The following is a 20,014-nucleotide window of genomic DNA, read 5'->3' as shown; positions in this document are numbered from 1 at the left end:
CATTACTTTGCTCAAATCAACGAGCACGGATATCGTATTGACACCGAAAGGTTCGGGCTATAAGATTCGTATCAGACCAGCGGATCCTGGCGCAGCTGTGGGATACTTGATCAACCAATCACCGAGTGAGTTAGTTTTATTGATTGATTGTTTGCTGTTTAACGCCGCACTCAGCAATTTTGAAATGAAATTATTTGCTTGTAGCGACGTAGTAAACGTCTAAAGCCGGCATCGTTTTGGGCTTTTCTGCTGAACTTATTGAAAAACCGTTCTAAGCCAACCCATACTTGCTGTAAAAGGCGACTATGCTTGTCGTAAGAGGCGACTAACGGGATCAGGTGGTCAAGCTCACTGACTTGGTTGATGCATGTCATCAATCCCAAATGTGTGGATCAATGCTCATGTTATCAATTACTGGATTGTCTGGTCCAGACTCGATTATTTACAGACTGCCGTCATATAGCTGGAATATTGCCGAGTGTGGCATTAAACAATAAACAAACAAACAAATATAGCAATTAACTTTAGAACAAAACAAGATCCAAATTCTGTATAAAACATGCATTTTATTTCCACTCCATACAAATTCCTCCTTCAAACATATCCATTACCGACACATTTCAGATTACACAAAACAGCTTTGAAAACACAGACCCAGAAATGAAATGTACTTGTTTCCTAAAATATATAAGTTCAGATAAAGTTCACTGAAAGTGGTCCTCGGAAGGTTTGCAAGTGCTGTGACTGTGGTTTCTTCAAAATAGACCTGTCAAACCTCCTGATGTGGCATACCACCATCCATGTACATTCGACACAGCTGTGTGGTTTTACTGTTCAAAAGGTTAAGAGTATAACGTTTAGTGAATACACTGTAAATAAATGTACTTGCATTTGTCTTCTGTGTGTAGGAAAAAAACACATTTGCCTATTCTTCGTGTTGAAGAAGGCTCAGACTGCGTACATGGTTGAGTTTTCAGAATAATATGCATAACCTCTGGAGTTCATACACATGACAAAGCATTGGATTTGTCAACATTTACATCATTATCAGGTACTTTCTCTAATGAGCAAAGAGTGACTGACCGAGTAGGGTTTAACACCGCTTTTAACAGTTTTCCAGTTATATCACGGCGTGTCAGCTTAATGTGGGAGGAAAGCCCAAAGTGATGCAGGTCTCAGACGTTTACCACTTTGTTGAAACCCACGAGCACGGGTAAGGCACTGACAAACCTAGAAGCATAATCAGGGCGAACCAGAATTTTGAACCCACAATCACAGGTTTCTGGTGGCCCAAGGGACGCAACTCTGCACAGCGAATCGCGGCACCTTAGACCCATGCCCCTAATGAGCAAAGAGATGGGCCTAGTCTCTTGGTCTTGTTTCATTCCACTGGATCTCACCTTGTACTCAGTACCAGTGTGGAACGGAGACATTGCCAGAGTGTAAACAGCAAGATAATTAACTGCATGGTTGATACTTACACCAAAATTTGAGTTCACAGACAAACCGGTGATTGATTAATTGTAGTAAGTTATATCGTGTATTTCGTTTGTACAAAAAGGCCTGTGGCCTACAAGTACTGAACAAAGTGAAGAGAACTGAATCAAAATCGTGGAGATTGTCACTTGGCCAGAGTCTAGTACCTCTTATACAGTTCAGCATAATTCTGTATAACCAGGGACACCCACACTACCGAATTCAACGTAATTAGCACCCCACTCTAATAAGCGCCCACGACAATATTTGCTAATATATTGGCTAGTGAACAATCTTAATTAGCACCCCTTCCGATTGATCAATGTACACAAGACTTATATATTCGCGTATAAAACACACTCGTGTGTTATATGCACCCTCAATTATGGGCAATTAAATTCTGGAAAAATATATCTGTCGTATATAAACATTTCAGGCTTTAAGAAATTTATGACCTTTCAACTGTTTTTTTCACCAAAATAATATTCCAATAAGAGCCCCCTATTTCTAATTTTGAGAGCGCCCTTGGCGCTTATTACGTCGAATACAGTATACTGGATTCATAACCACAACAGAATAATATAAGTGGCAACTCTATGGTCTTTTCTTATTCCTCTATGGTGCTGAGGTAATTAATATATAAAAATCCTTTCTTGTAAATTGCAAGAAGATTTGATGAAATGCATGAATATTTCTATGTTGTATAATATAAATGTATACCAAATTATCAGCTGAGTTGGCTGAAGACATGAGCATTCAGACAAAATATAACACTTCAAGGGTAGCAAGGATAGAAAAGAACAACCCAACAATGAAAACAAAATTCAACAAGAGATCCTATACTGAATGTATGTCCCACCATCTTTGAACATCTGTGATAGTTCAGCTCCTTTACAAACAGCTAACAACCAGGAGGTATTTAGTTAGGATTGATAAAACAAATGCAAAAGAAAAGTGCCAAGGGCAGACAACAGCATCAAGATCTGCGACCATGCCCTCTTAAAGTCAGCACTACCTGAAGATGAAAATTACATTCCAGGCTGTGGGTTACCCATTTGGTACACTTGTTCATATACTCAACTGCGAGTCATCACAAAATCTCAATGTATTTGAAGTTACAAAAACTTTTCTTAACAAACAAATATTCACTCGTATATAGCGTTTATACAAGCCAATGTTGAGATAGCTACTATATAATACCCCTCATGTTTCTACATGTATTTACTTGTGTGTTACAAACTGAGGGGTGTTGGAGCCTTCAAGTTTATTTCTGCTGTATATAATTGAGGGATGCACCAAATCGTTTAGTTTTTACATGACCGTCATGATTAGGCCCCTTGACTGCCATGCTCAATTTCAAAACTCAACACTCATGTGAATATGAAAAAGAGCTTGCAACTTGATGACGTCTTAAATTGGATGACTTTATTTTTTAGTGGGAAGTGTCTAGTGAATTGTTCCCCATTGATGTAGCTGGGCAATGCAGATAAACGCAATGATCACATCCAACAGTGGGACAGATATGACAATCGGTATTGTGAGAAAAGGTACAGATAATCAAAGTAAAAATTGTGAGAATATCTGAGAAATTCCAAAATTAACCCCCTGATCATAAAATGAAATTGTTCTACATTGCCAAGATTGGATTGAATTCATGGCGTCATCATTATTGAAATACGGGTAAATATCTTTGAAGGATGAATAGTTTTTTTAACATCCTTAAAAAAAGAAAAAAACGATGAGTGGTTGTTGTTTACCATACAATAAAACATTGCAGGGAGAATAAACCATGAAAAACAAATCCCACTCGTCATTTATTTCTGAAATCAATGTGGCACAATTATCCAAGTACCAATGGTAATACACTGATAGAAAGTTAACATATAAATAATTATCACCTATGTTGTGCTTCAATATCAATACTAGACAGTAGAAGTACTATCAACATACCAGTATCCAATACTAATGCATTGGCGGTGCCAATACTGTGTTAGTATCACAATAGTGTTTACCACTAAATAGTGTTTACCACAATAGTAAAAGCCCTTGATAGTGCCACTATTGTAAAGGAGTTACCACTGCTATCACACTCACACAATATATACAGGGAGGACACACAGCACATACACTAGACCACCTGAGATGTAACTATGAAGATGTATTTACAATACAAGACATGCGCCACCAAGGCTGACAGATTCCATATACTTGACAAACAGGTTCTTGCTGGCCCAATCAACCTTTAACAAAGCACAGCAACTACTTCAAATATTCTTTGATCGACTGTATTGAATTCTGACTACGTATATGTTGCAAATTTGTTTTACAGCACACTACAACCCCAATTTTTGTAATTATATATATCTTGGAAAATAATGGCTTTTTGTTCACATCTTCAATGCCCCTTCTGGAACGTCATATTAACGTTACCACCAGCAATATTAGCTATCAAAGTGATATGTATACAACAACTGTGTGATAATCTAGAATGACGTCACTGTCTAGTCCCTGTGTGCGTGACATCAATCAATCCATCAATCCATCAATCCAGCTATCTGTAGTGTGCATTGATGGCTCTGGCAATCACTAGCCTCCTGATCTCACTAGTCCCGGCACCGATCTCGTACAGCTTGGCATCCCGTAGTAGACGCCCTGTGGGGTAGTCGTTGATGTAACCATTACCACCTGAAATAATCAAGTTGGTATGCAGTAACGGTAGAAGTAGTGAGTGAGTTGGGTTGGAATCCGTTTTGAACAATATTTCAGTTATGTCATCACATAGCTGCTTGATGTGGGAGGAAAGCCTGAAGCGATGCAGGTTCTTAACATTCACCACTTTGATGAAACCCACAAGCACAGGTATGGTGCTGACAAACCTAGGATCATAATCAGAGCAAATCTGTGAAAAGACATAAGAGTTAGAGGAGTTGGGGCAATATTCAAGCAATATCAGGGAGGGGCCACCGGATTCACAAAGACATTAGAAGTTGCCATGGTAACAATCTTTCATCATAAAAATAAAATGACTCTTCATGCACAGTGAACAACAAAGGGACACAACTCAGCACAGTACATTACTGTACACAACACATAATGCTGGTAGGAGTACTAGACCAGTGAGATGAATTTATCAAACTTTTGTTATTCAAAGGGAGAACCACCAAGAGTGGACTTTACAAATAACAAAGTTGAGGAACTAGGTGAACAAGTGATCATGGTTTGTATACTATATTTACAGTATTGTAACAATATCATGGTGAGGAAACCAGAACTTGGCTTCACACATTGTACCTATTTGAGGAACAGACCCAATGCCTTCAAGCAGGAACTGAGGAATTTAAGCAGAGGTTTGCACATGACAAACATGCAATAAAATGAATTACACAAGTCCCAATCTCATTAAAATCAGATCTTAGTTCTCGCTACAGCTAAACAAAGATCTGAGGACATCCCATTACGGGTCATGTCAGACTGACCTTGCGCTAACTTTGACCGACCAATCGAATGACCAATCAGAAGGCAGCTAATTTCAAATTGGCGACTACGCTTCGAAACATATTTTGACAAATTCTCGATTACGAAATTGAAACCTGAACAAAAGAACATTCTGGAATGGCTAATAGATGGTCTAGATTGTATGGATTCAGTCATTAAAACCGTAACTACCCCGTGTTAAAGTTTTCGAGGTTGCATGATTAAAAATTACATTCCGACTGTCACTTTCATGATCTGGTAAGTGACGCTCTGATTGGTCAGATGAAAGGTCATACTGACTTGACCCCTAATGGGATGTCTTCAGATCTTTGTTTAGCGGTAGCAAGAACTAAGGTCTGATTTTAATGAGATTGCACAAGTCCTCAAATAATCTAAACTACAGCTAGTAATCTAAACAGCCTGATTTCGATCACCATTTACGACTAGGGTGAGTTTATTTACCAAGGATGCAATGTTAGATTACCAATCTGGCCACAGTTATCTCCCCTGAAAGATGTAAGCACCTACCCAAGATCTGAATGGCGTCCAGGGCCATCTTGGTGGCCGCCTCGGCAGTGTAGAGGATCACGCCGGCACAATCCTGTCACACAGAGTCATGCATACAATGAATACAGTTATCTTTTGTGTAGTAACCACTGGAGATTAACAAAGTTACTCAAAGACAAACCAGAACAGGTTTCAAACAATTCCCAAATGAACACATCTCCACAAATACACAATTTCAGCGACTACTCCCTATCTCCAGTGCAGATAGATAAACAAAGGCTTTTGTATCATTATATCACGCTTTGAATGTCACATAACAAATTTACTGTTTCAGTGTTGAAAAACATTTATATTCAAGTCCCATGAAAAGAAGCACCAGGTGTCGGCATACTCCTCAAACTTACATTAGGGTGTCTCTCTCCTCTATCTAGTGCCCTGGCTACATTGTAGACATATGACCGGCTGGCATTCAAGATGGTGTACATGTCGGCCATCTTGGCTTGAATCATCTATGGATTAAAAATTCCAAAGTTCAAATACCATAAATACATGTACCCTTGTTGTGGATAATAACTACTTTATTCTTTGCAATGACAATTCAGGGTTCCTTCTTACCCCTTCATACTTATTTTGTCTTACAATGAAAACTGTGTTTATGTAAGACATGACATACAGGTGAAGAGTTGTGCTCCTCAGACTTCCATAATGAGGACCAGTGAGGATAAAGATGCAATCTGTTCACAAATACTGTGCAAGATATCCCACTTACCAAAGCCACAAAAGATAGCTACATGAAATAATATGTGTCTTCTGACACAAGATGTCACAAGGGTCATGGATGTCATGTTGGGCAAAAGAGTACTGAAGACGCTATTAGATCGCCATTCATTTCCAGTTAGGACTTCGGTAGTAAGAGCAATGTGCAATATGTTATTTTGTCTGTTTGTTGTTTAACGCCACTCAGCAATATTCCAGCTATATGACAGCGGTCTGTAAATAATTGAGTCTGGACCAGACAATCCAGTGATTAATATAATGAGCATCGATCCAGGCAAATGGGATCGAAGAGATGCATCAACCAAGTCAGCAAGCCTGACTACCCAATCACGTTAGTCGCCCCTTACGACAAGCATAGTTACCTTTAATGACAAGCATAGTTGCCTTTTGCGGCAAGCATGGGTTAATGAAGACCTATTCTACCCCGGATCCTCATGGGTTGTGCAATATGTAATGCCGGATCGACTTAAATATATGCATAGACCTTTGGACCCAACCATGTTAAACAATGTGGTGTCATTTTTTAAAAGCAGACAAGAAGCCAAGATTTCTTTGAAACAAACGGTTTACTGCCCAATTGCTACTGTGAGAGGAAGCCATTATCCAATTGTGACAAAATGATGCTTGATCATCACATGCATAGTTTGTAATCAAAGTGCTGTAAAACTGTACTGCTGTTTATTATCAGACGTGAGGGCATGGAGCTTGACCATGTTTCTAACAGAGTCAATCAAACAGCTTGGAAGCCTTGAAACAAGGGCCTAACACCGATACTTCATGCAATCTGATATAGCAGAGAAACTGTGGGCCCAACTGTTGCACTTAGTTGATGATTTTTCCATCATAATTGATAAGCGTGAGTCCACACCACGATGCTCTATAATGAACACTGGTGTCTAGCTGATGAGAAACAGCTGTTCTATAATGAAACTTTCTGAAACAGTCATCTCACCTGGAAGTGGCCAATTTTGGAACCAAAACATTCTCGAACATGTGCATATTGGAATGCCACGTCACAGCATGCCTGCATGATTCTGAAACAACATCAAACTACAATATAAGCATGATAAGGGTCCTTGGGTCCTTTTTTGCAAAAATATTTTGATCCCCTGGATCTTAAAAATTAAAATTAGGGTTATGAGTAGGAACCCTCAACTTACATTCTAAATTTCAATTACATGTTACATGTGTAAGATACTAATAATTACAGGTTAAGTAACTCGGAACTATTTTGCATTTTAGATGGTGTTTGTGCATTAAAAAACATTTAAAATATACAAAACATTAACAAAATGTTAATAATAACAGGAAAAAGAGACTCAATTATCGATATTCAATACAATTATATTTTACACATGTGCATCAGGGAATCACAAGACACAAAGTATCATAAGCCTTGGAAATTTGTTTTTTTAAAAGCTAATCCAGATGACTAGTGCAAAATGTAAAACTCCAGTCCTCAGAGTCCTGTAAGACTGAGTTGTAGGAAGAACAATGCATGGAGAATTGGCAAAAGGTTTCCGAAATCAAATTTTACTGGTCATCATTGGATTTGTAATTGTCCTCGACAGAATTTTGTAGTCTTGGGCTTGTAGACTAGCATGAATTATGGAATCTGATCATGATATTTCTGTTGGAAATAATGACGGTTATCATTTGTATGCAAAACGCAACATTCAAAGTATTGTGAGTCAGCTCAACTATAAACAGGTATATTCCTATTACACAATGACACACAACTGATTACATCTGATCTTACTGGCCCAGAAAGCTTTCCATATCTTGGTATCCCTATCAAATATTGAGCAGGATATGTTTCATATGAGCAAAATCTATAGTGTCTTGTGACAGAGCAACTGGGTAAGATGTGGAAAGAAGTGAGACAGAGGGATTGAAACTAAATAGAACCCTATGCTGGAAACAGGGCAAATTGAAATCAAATATTTCATTTCATTTGACAAAATATATTCACTATTTAGGAAAATTTTATTTTCCTTTGGCACTTTATCAACCAATGAAAAAATAGCATCTGTTTGTCAGATTCATAAACACAACTGTACTAGGGTGTCAGACAACAGCAATTTTCAACCCTGGAGAGCAGACAGTGGACAGTGGACAGCAGACGGCTACTTACCCTAGAGGCCCTGCAGACAGGACACATCGCTCAATGTCCAGACCGCTGAACAGGACGTAAACGCCTCGGTCCTTCTGCCCCAGCATATTGTCCTCTAGTAGTTACATAGCAGGAAACAGAGTACAGACTGTCAAGCATATGTTGATGTATGTGCAAGGGAGCTGCTGGTGGTGACCACACAACCTCAGTTGGAATGACTACAGTGAAAACCTCTACCAGTCTACTGTTCTATCCCTAGTGAAGCCCTCTACGTGTCTACTGTTCTATCCCCAGTGAAACCCTCTACCAGTCTACTGTTCTATCCCCAGTGAAACCCTCTACCAGTCTACTGTTCTATCCCCAGTGAAACCCTCTACCAGTCTACTGTTCTATCCCCAGTGAAACCCTCTACCAGTCTACTGTTCTATCCCCAGTGAAACCCTCTACCAGTCTGAATCTGAATGAAAGTCCTTTGGTATTAACTTATTTCAAGATGAACATTGCTATGGAGCATTGTCATTTGATCTTATGTTGACATTCCTACCAGAAACCATCCAGAGAGTTAGCTTTCTGAACCAATGCCGTCTGGACAGACAGGGTTTCACTGTACACCAAAGATGTAAAAAGTGGTCACCACGGTTAGACAATATAAGATAATACAAACACAAGCAAGTCTTCACAAAGTGGATAATAAGTGTTCACCAACCAGTATTTCAGAAAAAACGTGTTTAGATATGCCTCATGAAACAGAAGAAATATATGACAATGTACACTACTGAGATCAAGTTTTGGTGATATCAATATTTGCTTTAACGTCTTCATGAGATGTCTCACATCCAAGGGAACTGTCATCCACTTTTGTGAAGAGTCAACCAGTGCTTGTACAACATGGTGTCCCAAACAGCTGAATATGTCCTGGCAGAACTCAAATAATAACATATTCATGGAAATGACAATCCGTGTCTTGTCGAACGGCCTTGACACTGAGTGATCTGGTATCCTGAACTATAACCCCACGGCACCCCCACCTCACCCCATCCCCACCCCATCCCCACCCCAAATTTAATCAAACTACTCTGTCCATTTTCCAATCTTACAGAACGTATTGGATATTGGAAATCTATACTGCCCAAGAATCACCACGGAGGAAACACTATTATTCCACATGATACAAATTGTTATACCAGTACCTACTTATTCCACTGCTTTAGCAGCTCATCCCAACAAAACCTGCAGAGGAATGCAGCTTATGCTAGAATATTCAATAATCAAGATATGGGCTTTGCTTACCCTAAGCAACCTACTGATGCTCAAAGTCAAGGCCAGACATTAGCACATAAGACACCTATATTTTCAATTGCCAAGCAGATTTTCTTCAGTTTAACTCAAACAAACAAATTCTTAATGTTCCCCTCTTATTTTCACATTGCTACCTACCCATCTGCTGCATGAGTTACCGTCAGGAGTGACACATCAGTTTAACATCCCTTAGCAAGATGATTATTCCAAGCACCCGGCCGATGCAAGGCATCTCTCAATGTCAAGGCCAGACATACATGACATAAGCACACAGACACCTCTGTTTTCCCTGCCTAACCCAAACAAAAAGATTCTAAATGTTGCCTTCCCAATTCTAAATTCCTACCTACATATTCAGCCGCACGAGTTACCGTCCTTAGTGACAGAAAAGGGTAACATCATTTGGTAACATGCTCACCCCACACACCCAGCTGACGCAAGACCTCGCTCAATGTCAAGGCCAGACAATAGTACATAGACACCTTTGTTTTCAGTGCCAAGCAGATTTTCCGCTGAGAACCCAAAAGACAATGATCAATCTTTATCGAACCTGTAACTCCACTGTTATTCAACAGACAAGTTTATCCCAATTCTTAAAAATGTAAGTGATTGTGAGAGTGGTTTTAATGCCATCAACTGATAAAGTTGGGTGAACAAGGAAAGTATAATAGGGCTTCCCAAGCAGTTTGGGCTGTAGGCCACTTTGGAAGACATACATTTTACTTGTGATGGGTTCAAACCAGGAACATATACAACAAAACTAGCAGACATGTTCGTTTTTACAAATGTGAGCTAAAGACAATTATTATCATAGTTATTTACAAACCAATCTACCAGGGTTCCTGTAGTCTATGACATAATTGTTATGTGATGTTATACTGAAATGTACTGTGTAAGTGGAGAGAGCTGTTCGCAATTTTAGCTATATTCCAGCCATGGCACGGAGGACACCAAAATGGACCCCCCATTGTACCCATGTAGGGAATAGAACCCAGTGTTGGCATAATGAGCAAACACTTTAACCACTAGGCTTTCCCACTGCAACTCTTCGGAGAGATAGAACTGTCTTTAATGAATGGACATCGTGGCTGTATTACCTGGTACTTTGCAGTCTTCAAAGATGAGTTCAGATGTGTTGGACCCCCGCATCCCCAGCTTGTCCAGCTTCTGAGCTGTGCTGAACCCAGGGAAGGTCTGGAAATACAAGCACATATCCTGTATTTGACAATACAAGCACATATTCTGTATTTGACAATACAAGCACATATCCTGTATTTGACAATACAAGCACGTATCCTGTATTTGACAATACAAGCACATATCTGACAATACAAGCACATATCCTGTATTTAACAATACAAGCACATATCCTGTATTTGACAATACAAGCACGTATCCTGTATTTGACAATACAAGCACATATCCTGTATTCGACAATACAAGCACATATCCTGTATTTGACAATACAAGCACATATCCTGTATATGACAATACAAGCACAAATCATCCTGTATATGACAATACAAGCTCATATCCTGTATTTGACAATACAAGCATATATATGACAATACAAGCACATATATGACAATACAAGCACATATCCTGTTTTGGACAATACAAGCACATATCTGACAATACAAGCACATATCCTGTATTTGACAATACAAGCACATATCCTGTATTTGACAATACAAGCACATATCCTGTATTTGACAATACAAGCACATATCCTGTATTTGACAAGACAAGCACATATCCTGTACTTGACAAATCAGCTTTTTACCTTATTGCTCTTTAACATTATATTGAAACTTGTTTTGAAAGACAAAAAGTTCAACAGTTCAACATCGTTCAGCTTTCTAATTTTGACCTTGTAAGAGGAGTGAGTGAGTGCTTTTAACAGTATTCCAGTTATATCACTATAAATCGGCATCAGTCCGGACTAGTACAAGCAGCCACACAAACACACACACGTACATGCACGTCGCTACATAAGTGCAATAATCTTGGACGTGACGTTAAACCCAATTTCACCTCACCTCACCTCATGTAGACGTGATCAGCAAATAGAGATCTGTACAGATATATAGCATCACATGCTGAGATGGCTACAATCAGTCATAACACCGTGCTGCTTATACCTTTTTAAAGTTTCAAGCATATTTGCGTGCAAGTAAGACAAGATAAATAACACATCAGAGATGTATTTATGCAAATATGCCAGAGCTCTGGAACTACAAGACCAACTGTCAGCACTGCTTTTCAATAATTACCTTCTCAATGAGGAAAGCACTGATTCCATGCTGTGGCTTGTCTGGGTTGGCGCTGGTCTTGGCATACACAACCAGCACATCAGCATCAGGGCCGTTCGTGATCCAGAACTTGTTACCATTCAGTACATAGTGGTCCCCTGAAATGTAGTTACACAGTTCACCAGTCCATCACACACCTGCGTTCTAGTGTTTTCAATAAGTGGAAAAGATGAACCAATAAGAAAACAGTCCTCTGAAATGTTGTGTGTAGTTGCAGTGTTTGAAAGTGGAAAGTCAAGGGGGCCTGCACTAAAAGTTTAAGATTAAGAGGTCCCTAGATTCAAACACCGGAGGACGGGACATCAAGGCCCCAGGACCTCCCTTTAGTTCCACCATTGTATTGTGTGCCTATCAACTGTTGCATACACATAACATAATTTGTATAGTAAAAAACTATAACAAGAAATTCTAATTATATGTTTTTAGGGGGTTAAAACATTGATGAAATCAGTTTATTGTAAAATCAATATTCTATCAATCGCTTGTGTAAGTTCAGTTTGGAGTGTAATGAACTTAGGTGAATATTAGGTGCATTACAAAACCAAATGGACCAACATTATATCATCACACTAGATGGTCTTTCCGGAATAATTTCTTTCCAACATGTACTAATTATCATGATCATGCATGTGTGATTGAGTTTATGCCGCAGTCAGCAATATTTAACTTTAATGCAGCAGCCTGTAAACATCGAGTCAGAGACAAGCACATCACTGGTTGATAGTGTGAGGTGAGGGCAAATGACAGTTAACGTTGCAGTCAGGGTTAGTTCTCTACTATAGCAATGTGCATTCACATGTAGATAGCTGCTAGTACTAATCCAGACTCATGTCAGGTGTACAGTGCTAGTCCATCGAGATGCCATACTGCCTACATGCTGACTCTGAGCCGAATAGTCCTTGCTTTAGCCAGGTAATATCTTTTGATATGATGTGACCAGGGGATCAAACCATCGACCTTCCACTCTCCACGATGGCACACAATCAGTGGGGTCACATACGTAATCCACCAATTCTGATTAGTTCTAATAGGGGACTATCATCTACACAAGACAATCACTGATTCACTTTACAAAATTATATCCAACCTTTCTTTTCAGCTTTCAGTTTCATCGACACAACATCAGAGCCACTGTTTGGCTCACTCATGGCTAGGGCTCCCACATGTTCTCCACTGATCAGCTGAAATACATCGTAAAACACATTACATCTTCGAAGTTACAGTGCATTATATCTCCATTATATTATGAGTAACGATCCATGTCAGTGGGGTCCGTCTGACCACCCAAACCATAAAGTCGCCTCATACGACAAACAAAGGTTCTTGGGAACCAAATATAACCTGGAATCTCCACGGGGGTTCACAAATGAAAGTATATTGCCCATCCACAGATCATCATCAATGCATCCCAGGTTTGTATACACTACGTTCCTCCATCAACGTTAATACAAATGGCCATTCTGCAATGCAGTCCCCATTTTGCATCTTCCTGAGACAAGGAAGTTAACTGACTGTAAAAGTCCAGTTTCCACCCTTGCCAAACTAGGCTGGAATTCTGGAGTTACATTTTAGCCTCTATGCATAGTCCAATCAAAATCCCACAACAAATTAGACATCCGGTTCGTAAATAACATAGATTTTTAACATGCAGATTTCAATCCATAGCAAGATTTGCAAAGCATGTGTACCATCAACTGGGTGTTGACAGATATTTTGCAAATCTTTTCATGCTATTTATCAAGGTGCTCACATGATCTTGCACTTCGCAAGGTGAGGCCCATTTTATTACAATATAGATCTTTATTATCAAGCAGATTGTCTTGACTGGGCACCGCCATTTTATTTGAAGCAAATGCAATTGATATGAGAGGTGGAATCTGATTGGTCATAGAAGGGACATAACCTTAATAGCCACTGGCGGCACTACAATCGAGCCACTAAATACCAGCGTAGTTCTAGAAGGGTATAAACTGGACTTTTGTAGTCCGTTAACACCCTTGCCTTGGGAAGATGCTATTTTGTAACCCAAGAATTATGCAACAACATCCTCCCAGTGAGAGGCAAACTCAGTCCAATGAGCACTCAGATTACATGGCACAAATGGCAATGTTTCGTGCCCGACATCCTGTACAACATGCACCACATATTGTGGTATCGCTCTACACATTGCTTCAGTAGCAGGATTTGAAGAAAGATTGCACCTAGAGAAAGGCTCATTTAGCTAACAGACACTCAAAAGCACTACATCACATATCGGCCCAATGGAGGATGGAAGGACATACTGTTTACAAACCCACAAAGTATTGACAATAGCCACAGATATACATTGAAAGAAAAGCATTATGTTCTTAAACTTTCATCACCTTGGGTAAATACTTCTTCCTCTGTTCCTCATTGCCATTGCGAACTATCTGGTTGATGCAGAGGTTAGAGTGAGCCCCATAGCTGAGAGCAATGGCAGCCGATGCTCGAGACAGTTCCTCCATGACGAGACAGTGGTCCAGGTAAGACATGTCGGATCCTCCATACTCACCTGGCAGATACAGTTACTGGTGTTACTGCGCATTAATCTACATTAATAGCTAATCAAGGTAAACCATTATTTTGACAAAATTTGTAAATATGTTTTCAATTTCAGGAAAATCAGACTTAGTTCTCGCTACCACTAAACAAAGATCTGAGGACATCCCATTACAGTTTACGTCAGAAAAACCTTTCATGCGACCAATCATAGCATCCCTCAGCAGATCAGAAAAGTGACAGTCTAATGTATTTTCTAATCATGCAACCTCGAAAAGGATAACATTGTGTACAACTGATTCCGTCAAAATTATCGTCTATCTCTTCCTTCAATGTGAAATACATTTGAACGAAAGAGAAGGGAAGTACTGCCATACAATCTCGACCATATACATGTATTAGACATTCCAGAATGTACTTTTGTTCACTTTCCAAATTCTTAATCAAGAACTTTGTCAAGATATTTTTCAAGAGATGTCTGACATGGAAGCCACCAGTCTGAAATTTGTGCCATAAAGCTCAAGAATTGCTCTTTGATTGGCTACGGTCGACTTTTTGTTGGTCATTTCACTGGTTGGTCAAAGTCCGAGAAAGGTTGTTCTGACATGAACCGTAGAGAGATATCCTCAGATCTTTGTTTAGCAATAGCGAGAACGAAGATCTGACTTTAATGAGATTTTTGTTGTCTTATTTCACATCTTCAATGACAGTTTTGACTGAATATTTGAACATATCAAAAAGTAAAATTTAATTATCACTAAAACCTTACCATTTATTACTATTAAATTTGTGTTTGCAATGACTCATTTTAATCTCTGCTACCTTTGCTGTCAGACAGTTCAACATTTTCCACTGGTCAGCTATAGGTCAGCGTGACTTGTCATCACCCTTGATTACCCAGGGTATTACATATCCATTCTGTCACGATACATATCCTGGACCCTTTTATCACCATTGCTTGTTTCAGAAGTGACCTCACCATCTCGATCTCTCATACCACTTACTCATCACAGAATTTCTCACGTTCCCGAGTGTAATATTATGGGATGGCTATCTTTAGGCTGATGTCATGTGAATCAGCCATGCTGTGAGTAGGTCCAGGTATTTATCAGGACTGAATGGAGGTGTATTACCCTGGATCACGAGGATCACCGTTTGCATATCTGAATTGATGATAATTCATAAATTGATTGCAGGACCATATCATATTGGATAACCAAATCACCCAGCTAGACATGACACATATGAACAAATAGTTTGTGCTATAATGAACTCAAATGTGCTTTCAAGCACCATCTATTTCAGGCATTAACCACATTGTGTTAACTCTCCATCAATGTCAATCATAATCAAATGCTAACACAGTGAAGTGAATGTTGTTCTATGCCAAAGTGATCAATATTCCAGGTATCACAGTGGCATTTATACATGGTAAATCAGAGCTCCAAATAAGCTGCGTATCTGCTTAAAATAAGCATCAGAAATGCAGAAATATGCAGTAAAATAAAATCCAAGCGTATCAAATACGCAACGAACATTACAGATAAGCTACAAAAATAAAACTTGTGCGTATCATTAAAATATTGTGAAGTAACCCTGAGTATTCGATTAGCAAATCAGAAACTTATTTTGAAATTATAAACGGGCATTCCGTCAACCTTGCCAAACTCCACGATGACAGTTACATCATGATCATTTGCCTTCACACTTTCCTGTGGAAGTATCGTGGTATTTTTTAGTCCTATAAAGCTCTCGAACCCACACGACACCAGTATGCAGGGATTAGATGAATTGTGTTTTTAAATATTTAAGTTAATACCCACATGTGTAAAAACTAGTGGGTAACAGAAATTTTAATACCAAGATAGAATTACTGATACCCAATGATTTTAAAATGCATGGGTAAAATACCCACAACACCAAAAACTTATCTGGAGCTCTGTAAATAATAACATCTGGCTCAGACAAACCATCGGTTGGTGATAGCATCAGCAACGATTCATACCACCAGGGAACAATGAGAGCCAGTTCACACAATGTAACCACGCAATCCTAATCAGTCAAATGGGATAATGGGGCTACATTCTGCCTTGGAATGACCAAGCTCAAACACATTCCTAAGAAGTAAATTTTGAAGTCGTTTAACATACAGACAAGGTCATGAGTACCGGTACTTACTTGGAGCAGTGATTCCATGGAGACCGAGTTCTCCACATTTCTTCCAGAAATCCTGAAACAATTCATGCGATGTGCAATGGAAAGTAACTAAACATATCATCCAAAAGTCAACGCTCAATGCACATTATGCAAGCAATACAATAAATTACTGCCAGTGTGCTTACTCTGTTAACATTAATAATACCACTTCTGGCAAAAGTAATATACCAGCTGCATACTAACAAGTAACATGTATATTTTTCTAGAACCATAATATCATTTCAGGTAAATTAATGAACAAAATCTTATCACACTTATCATTAACAATTAATATTTTAGTTCAAACTTCTACCTTCATATCTTTGAAATCATTGGTTTTATCAATTTCCCCAGCCTTTGGGGCAAGCTCTTTCTGTGCAAACTGAAAAACACTCTGTCGTAGCTGCAAAAGAAAGTGGCTAGTGTTAGAAACATCTGTTGCAAGAATGATGTAGCATGTTGCAGTGAGGAAGCAGACATATCAGGTATCAGAGTTATATGTTAGTGGTGTGCAGATAATTGCAGACAAATGTTATAGGCATAAAATGAAAGGTTTGTTTTTTTTGGTTTGTTGTTGTTTTACGCCACACTCAGCGATATTCCAGCTATATGACGGCGGACTGTAAATAATTGAGTCTGGACCAGACTATCCAGTGATTAATATGAGCATCGATCCATGCAATAGGGATCGATGACATGCATCTACCAAGTCAGCGAGTCTGACCACCCGATCCCGTTAGTCCCCTCTTTCACAAGCATAGTCGCCTTAAAATGAAAGGATGAGGTACGATCATGGATATAATGAGCAGCTATATATTATATTAGTCATGGGCATTAGCCTGAATTTTGCATTGCAATGTAACTTATTGCAATAATGACTCATTGATTGTGATATATTGCTTTCGTCTGTAATTTGTTATGAACCTGAATAAAAAAAACTTTCCCCAACACATTTTTGACAACTTTGAATTTTGTTGGATGATGCTGTGGTTACAATGCATGTGTAAGACACATTATATACAGGAAACTGGTCAATAGCTTCCCTTTTCTTATCACAGGAAACAATTGCTAATTTCTTAATTTCAATTCAACTTGTCACTTATGTAACATTTTCCAGCAAGATGAACATATGAATGATTTTGAAAAATGCAGTGTACCAGTATTTTCCAAACTTATTGCAGTGTTCTTCCGAGGCAGTGGCCTCACAGGATTCCCACAATATTTTATTGATGGCGCATAATATTTCGGCTCATTGGGACATCAGGCACTTTCATGTTGATGGGTTTATTTTACATGTATATAATTATGGGAGTCCCTGACGATCTCCAAAATATTGATCAAACAGCAAAATCAAAGAGCAAAGAGTCCTAAAGTATCAGAGATAGATCAATTTTCAATTTCTTTTCGTTGTCAACACAGCCTTAACTGTCTTCCAATAATCCAGAAGATTTTCCTGCTTCAAATGACCCCAAGGTTGCATAATTGCCGACCACAAGTAATGTTAGCGAAACACAAAGCGTTTTGCATGGTGCACCTGCCAGTGACCATGGTCTCTGACTGAGAGGGTTGAAGTCAAATTAGCCTCAAAATTCAAAACTCTAGACGGTCGCAAACAAGTCAAGTGGCCACAAAAACATAGTCATATAAAGTCATAGTCATTTCAGGGTGCTATTATATCTCTACAAAATACAAATGCATCATTAAATCCATGAGATGTGTTTTAATTCATTGACAAAGCTAAATTCTAAAAGAAGTGAGACACATAAGGCAACGAGAGTCAGGGCATTAATTTACATTTAATAATATAAGCCACTGTCAGAGAGATAGAAAATATTTTTGAGACAGTCAATGATCATGGCTCCCATAATTATATAAAATAAACCCATCAAAATGAAAGCACCTATCCCACTGGGACAAAATATTAAACGCCAATCGATAAATTATTGCTAAAAATCCTGCAAGGCCTTGGCAGAACACTGACCACACATGCTATTTTATATATCTCCCGGTATATCGATATTTCCATGAGGCCTACACTAAGAATGCAAATGTGTGCTTGTATAAATGTACTTGTCATGTTCTAGACACTGAGGTCCATATTCAAATCATACTCGTGAGGTGTCCCTTACTGATATAGGGTAATATTTAGATGACAAAAGATTCACAAAAGACTGGATGCAGGTTCGATGACCTAATTTAAATACATCTTTTCTGAAAGATATGCCCACCTAAAGCATGTAAAGTAAAGCTTGTTTTTATCTAGTTCATTTGTCATTGCCCAAATGTTCACAACAGACTAGTACAGTATATGAAGTCAGCCATGGGCGTACATGGATCCAGAGTCCATGCACCGGTTATATGGTTTTGGTCTCTGACAGATCATCTATGTACATCAATAATTCAGGCACGGACCATAACAATTTTTAAGTCCGTGATTAAGCCAATATGCAATGTAAATGACAGTTATGACAGCTGCATATGGGTCATCTTCTTATAATAGATGTAACCCGGCAGTACATATATAATCTAAATACTTTCACAGATAGTATTCATAGTCAGGTTAAGTAAAAGTTTCACATGGTAAGGCATAATGAAACTGAACTTTGTACTATGGCGAGGAGGTGTGTACCTTGTGTGTCTTGACGAACCAATCAAACCACATGAACACAACTGGTCAAGGTCATTCGATCTATATTAACCATAACATGCACGTTCCTAAATATACACAGTAATGGGGCTACAGTAACTTCTGAAAATGCACGTAATACAGGAGATCGTACAATGATTGTCGAGACTGTCAAGATTATTTGAAGTCATAGGACTAGTCTTTCATAACATTTTCATAACAAGTGTTTTATTAAACAAATGTCTGAAAGCGATACCTGTCGCTGCTCTTCAGCCAGATTGTACAAACTGTCGTCGATTGGAAAGTACGAACAGCTTCGAGTTGCACTGACACTGCCTCTGCCATTTGCCAGAAGACGACGGCAGACATTTGGTCGAAACACTTTGCTCAAGCTGTGGGCTGCCATGTTGCCTGTATTCAAGGGACGTAACTCCTCAGCAGGTGCGCGTCAAATATGTGTTTTTAGAGAGCAGAAGCAGGGAGTCTACAATAAAGAATAAATATTGAATCTTTTTTTTTGTGGAAGAGAAATGAAATAAATTGGCTTCTGGACAGTCGTCATACAGACAGAGAGACATACTGACAGAACAATGTAATGAATAAAATGTATAAAGGAGAAGGCCTCGTAAGTGTTTTAAAATTACTTGTGCCTAATTCATCTGAGTTTTCGCATTAATTGTCATTACATTCGTATTATTACTTGTTTAATGTAAC

At 38.8% G+C, this 20,014-nt stretch overlaps 1 protein-coding gene across 1 annotated transcript; it reads right to left on the bottom strand.

Annotated features, from left to right (window-relative positions):
* Nucleotides 1-556: 556 nt before the first annotated feature.
* Nucleotides 557-19,707, bottom strand: LOC139468243 (isovaleryl-CoA dehydrogenase, mitochondrial-like). Its single transcript, XM_071250081.1, has 12 exons — nt 19,557-19,707; nt 16,988-17,077; nt 16,657-16,708; nt 14,322-14,491; nt 13,046-13,139; nt 11,920-12,056; nt 10,744-10,840; nt 8,369-8,462; nt 7,187-7,268; nt 5,862-5,966; nt 5,479-5,551; nt 557-4,161 (listed from the first exon to the last, which is right to left on the bottom strand). Exons 1-12 carry the CDS (start codon nt 19,704-19,706, stop codon nt 4,028-4,030), a joined length of 1,278 nt encoding a protein of 425 aa, XP_071106182.1. The 5' UTR covers nt 19,707; the 3' UTR covers nt 557-4,027.
* Between the last annotated feature and the right edge of the window lie 307 nt (nt 19,708-20,014).

Source organism: Haliotis cracherodii, unplaced genomic scaffold (genome assembly GCF_022045235.1).
Source record: "Haliotis cracherodii isolate W230 unplaced genomic scaffold, xgHalCrac1.p SCAF_2, whole genome shotgun sequence".
Classification (NCBI taxonomy): domain Eukaryota; kingdom Metazoa; phylum Mollusca; class Gastropoda; order Lepetellida; family Haliotidae; genus Haliotis; species Haliotis cracherodii.
This window is presented reverse-complemented; position numbering and strand designations above follow the sequence as displayed.

What these genes read in the sequence shown, in the direction of transcription:
- LOC139468243 (XM_071250081.1), bottom strand. Translation starts at nt 19,706, where the DNA reads ATGGCAGCCCACAGCTTGAGCAAAGTGTTTCGACCAAATGTCTGCCGT. An exon ending in GTGCTTTCCTCATTGAGAAG is followed by an intron (nt 10,841 to 11,919) that starts GTAATTATTGAA and finishes TTGTATTTCCAG; the next exon opens with ACCTTCCCTGGGTTCAGCAC. An exon ending in GAGGAGAGAGACACCCTAAT is followed by an intron (nt 5,552 to 5,861) that starts GTAAGTTTGAGG and finishes TCTGTGTGACAG; the next exon opens with GATTGTGCCGGCGTGATCCT.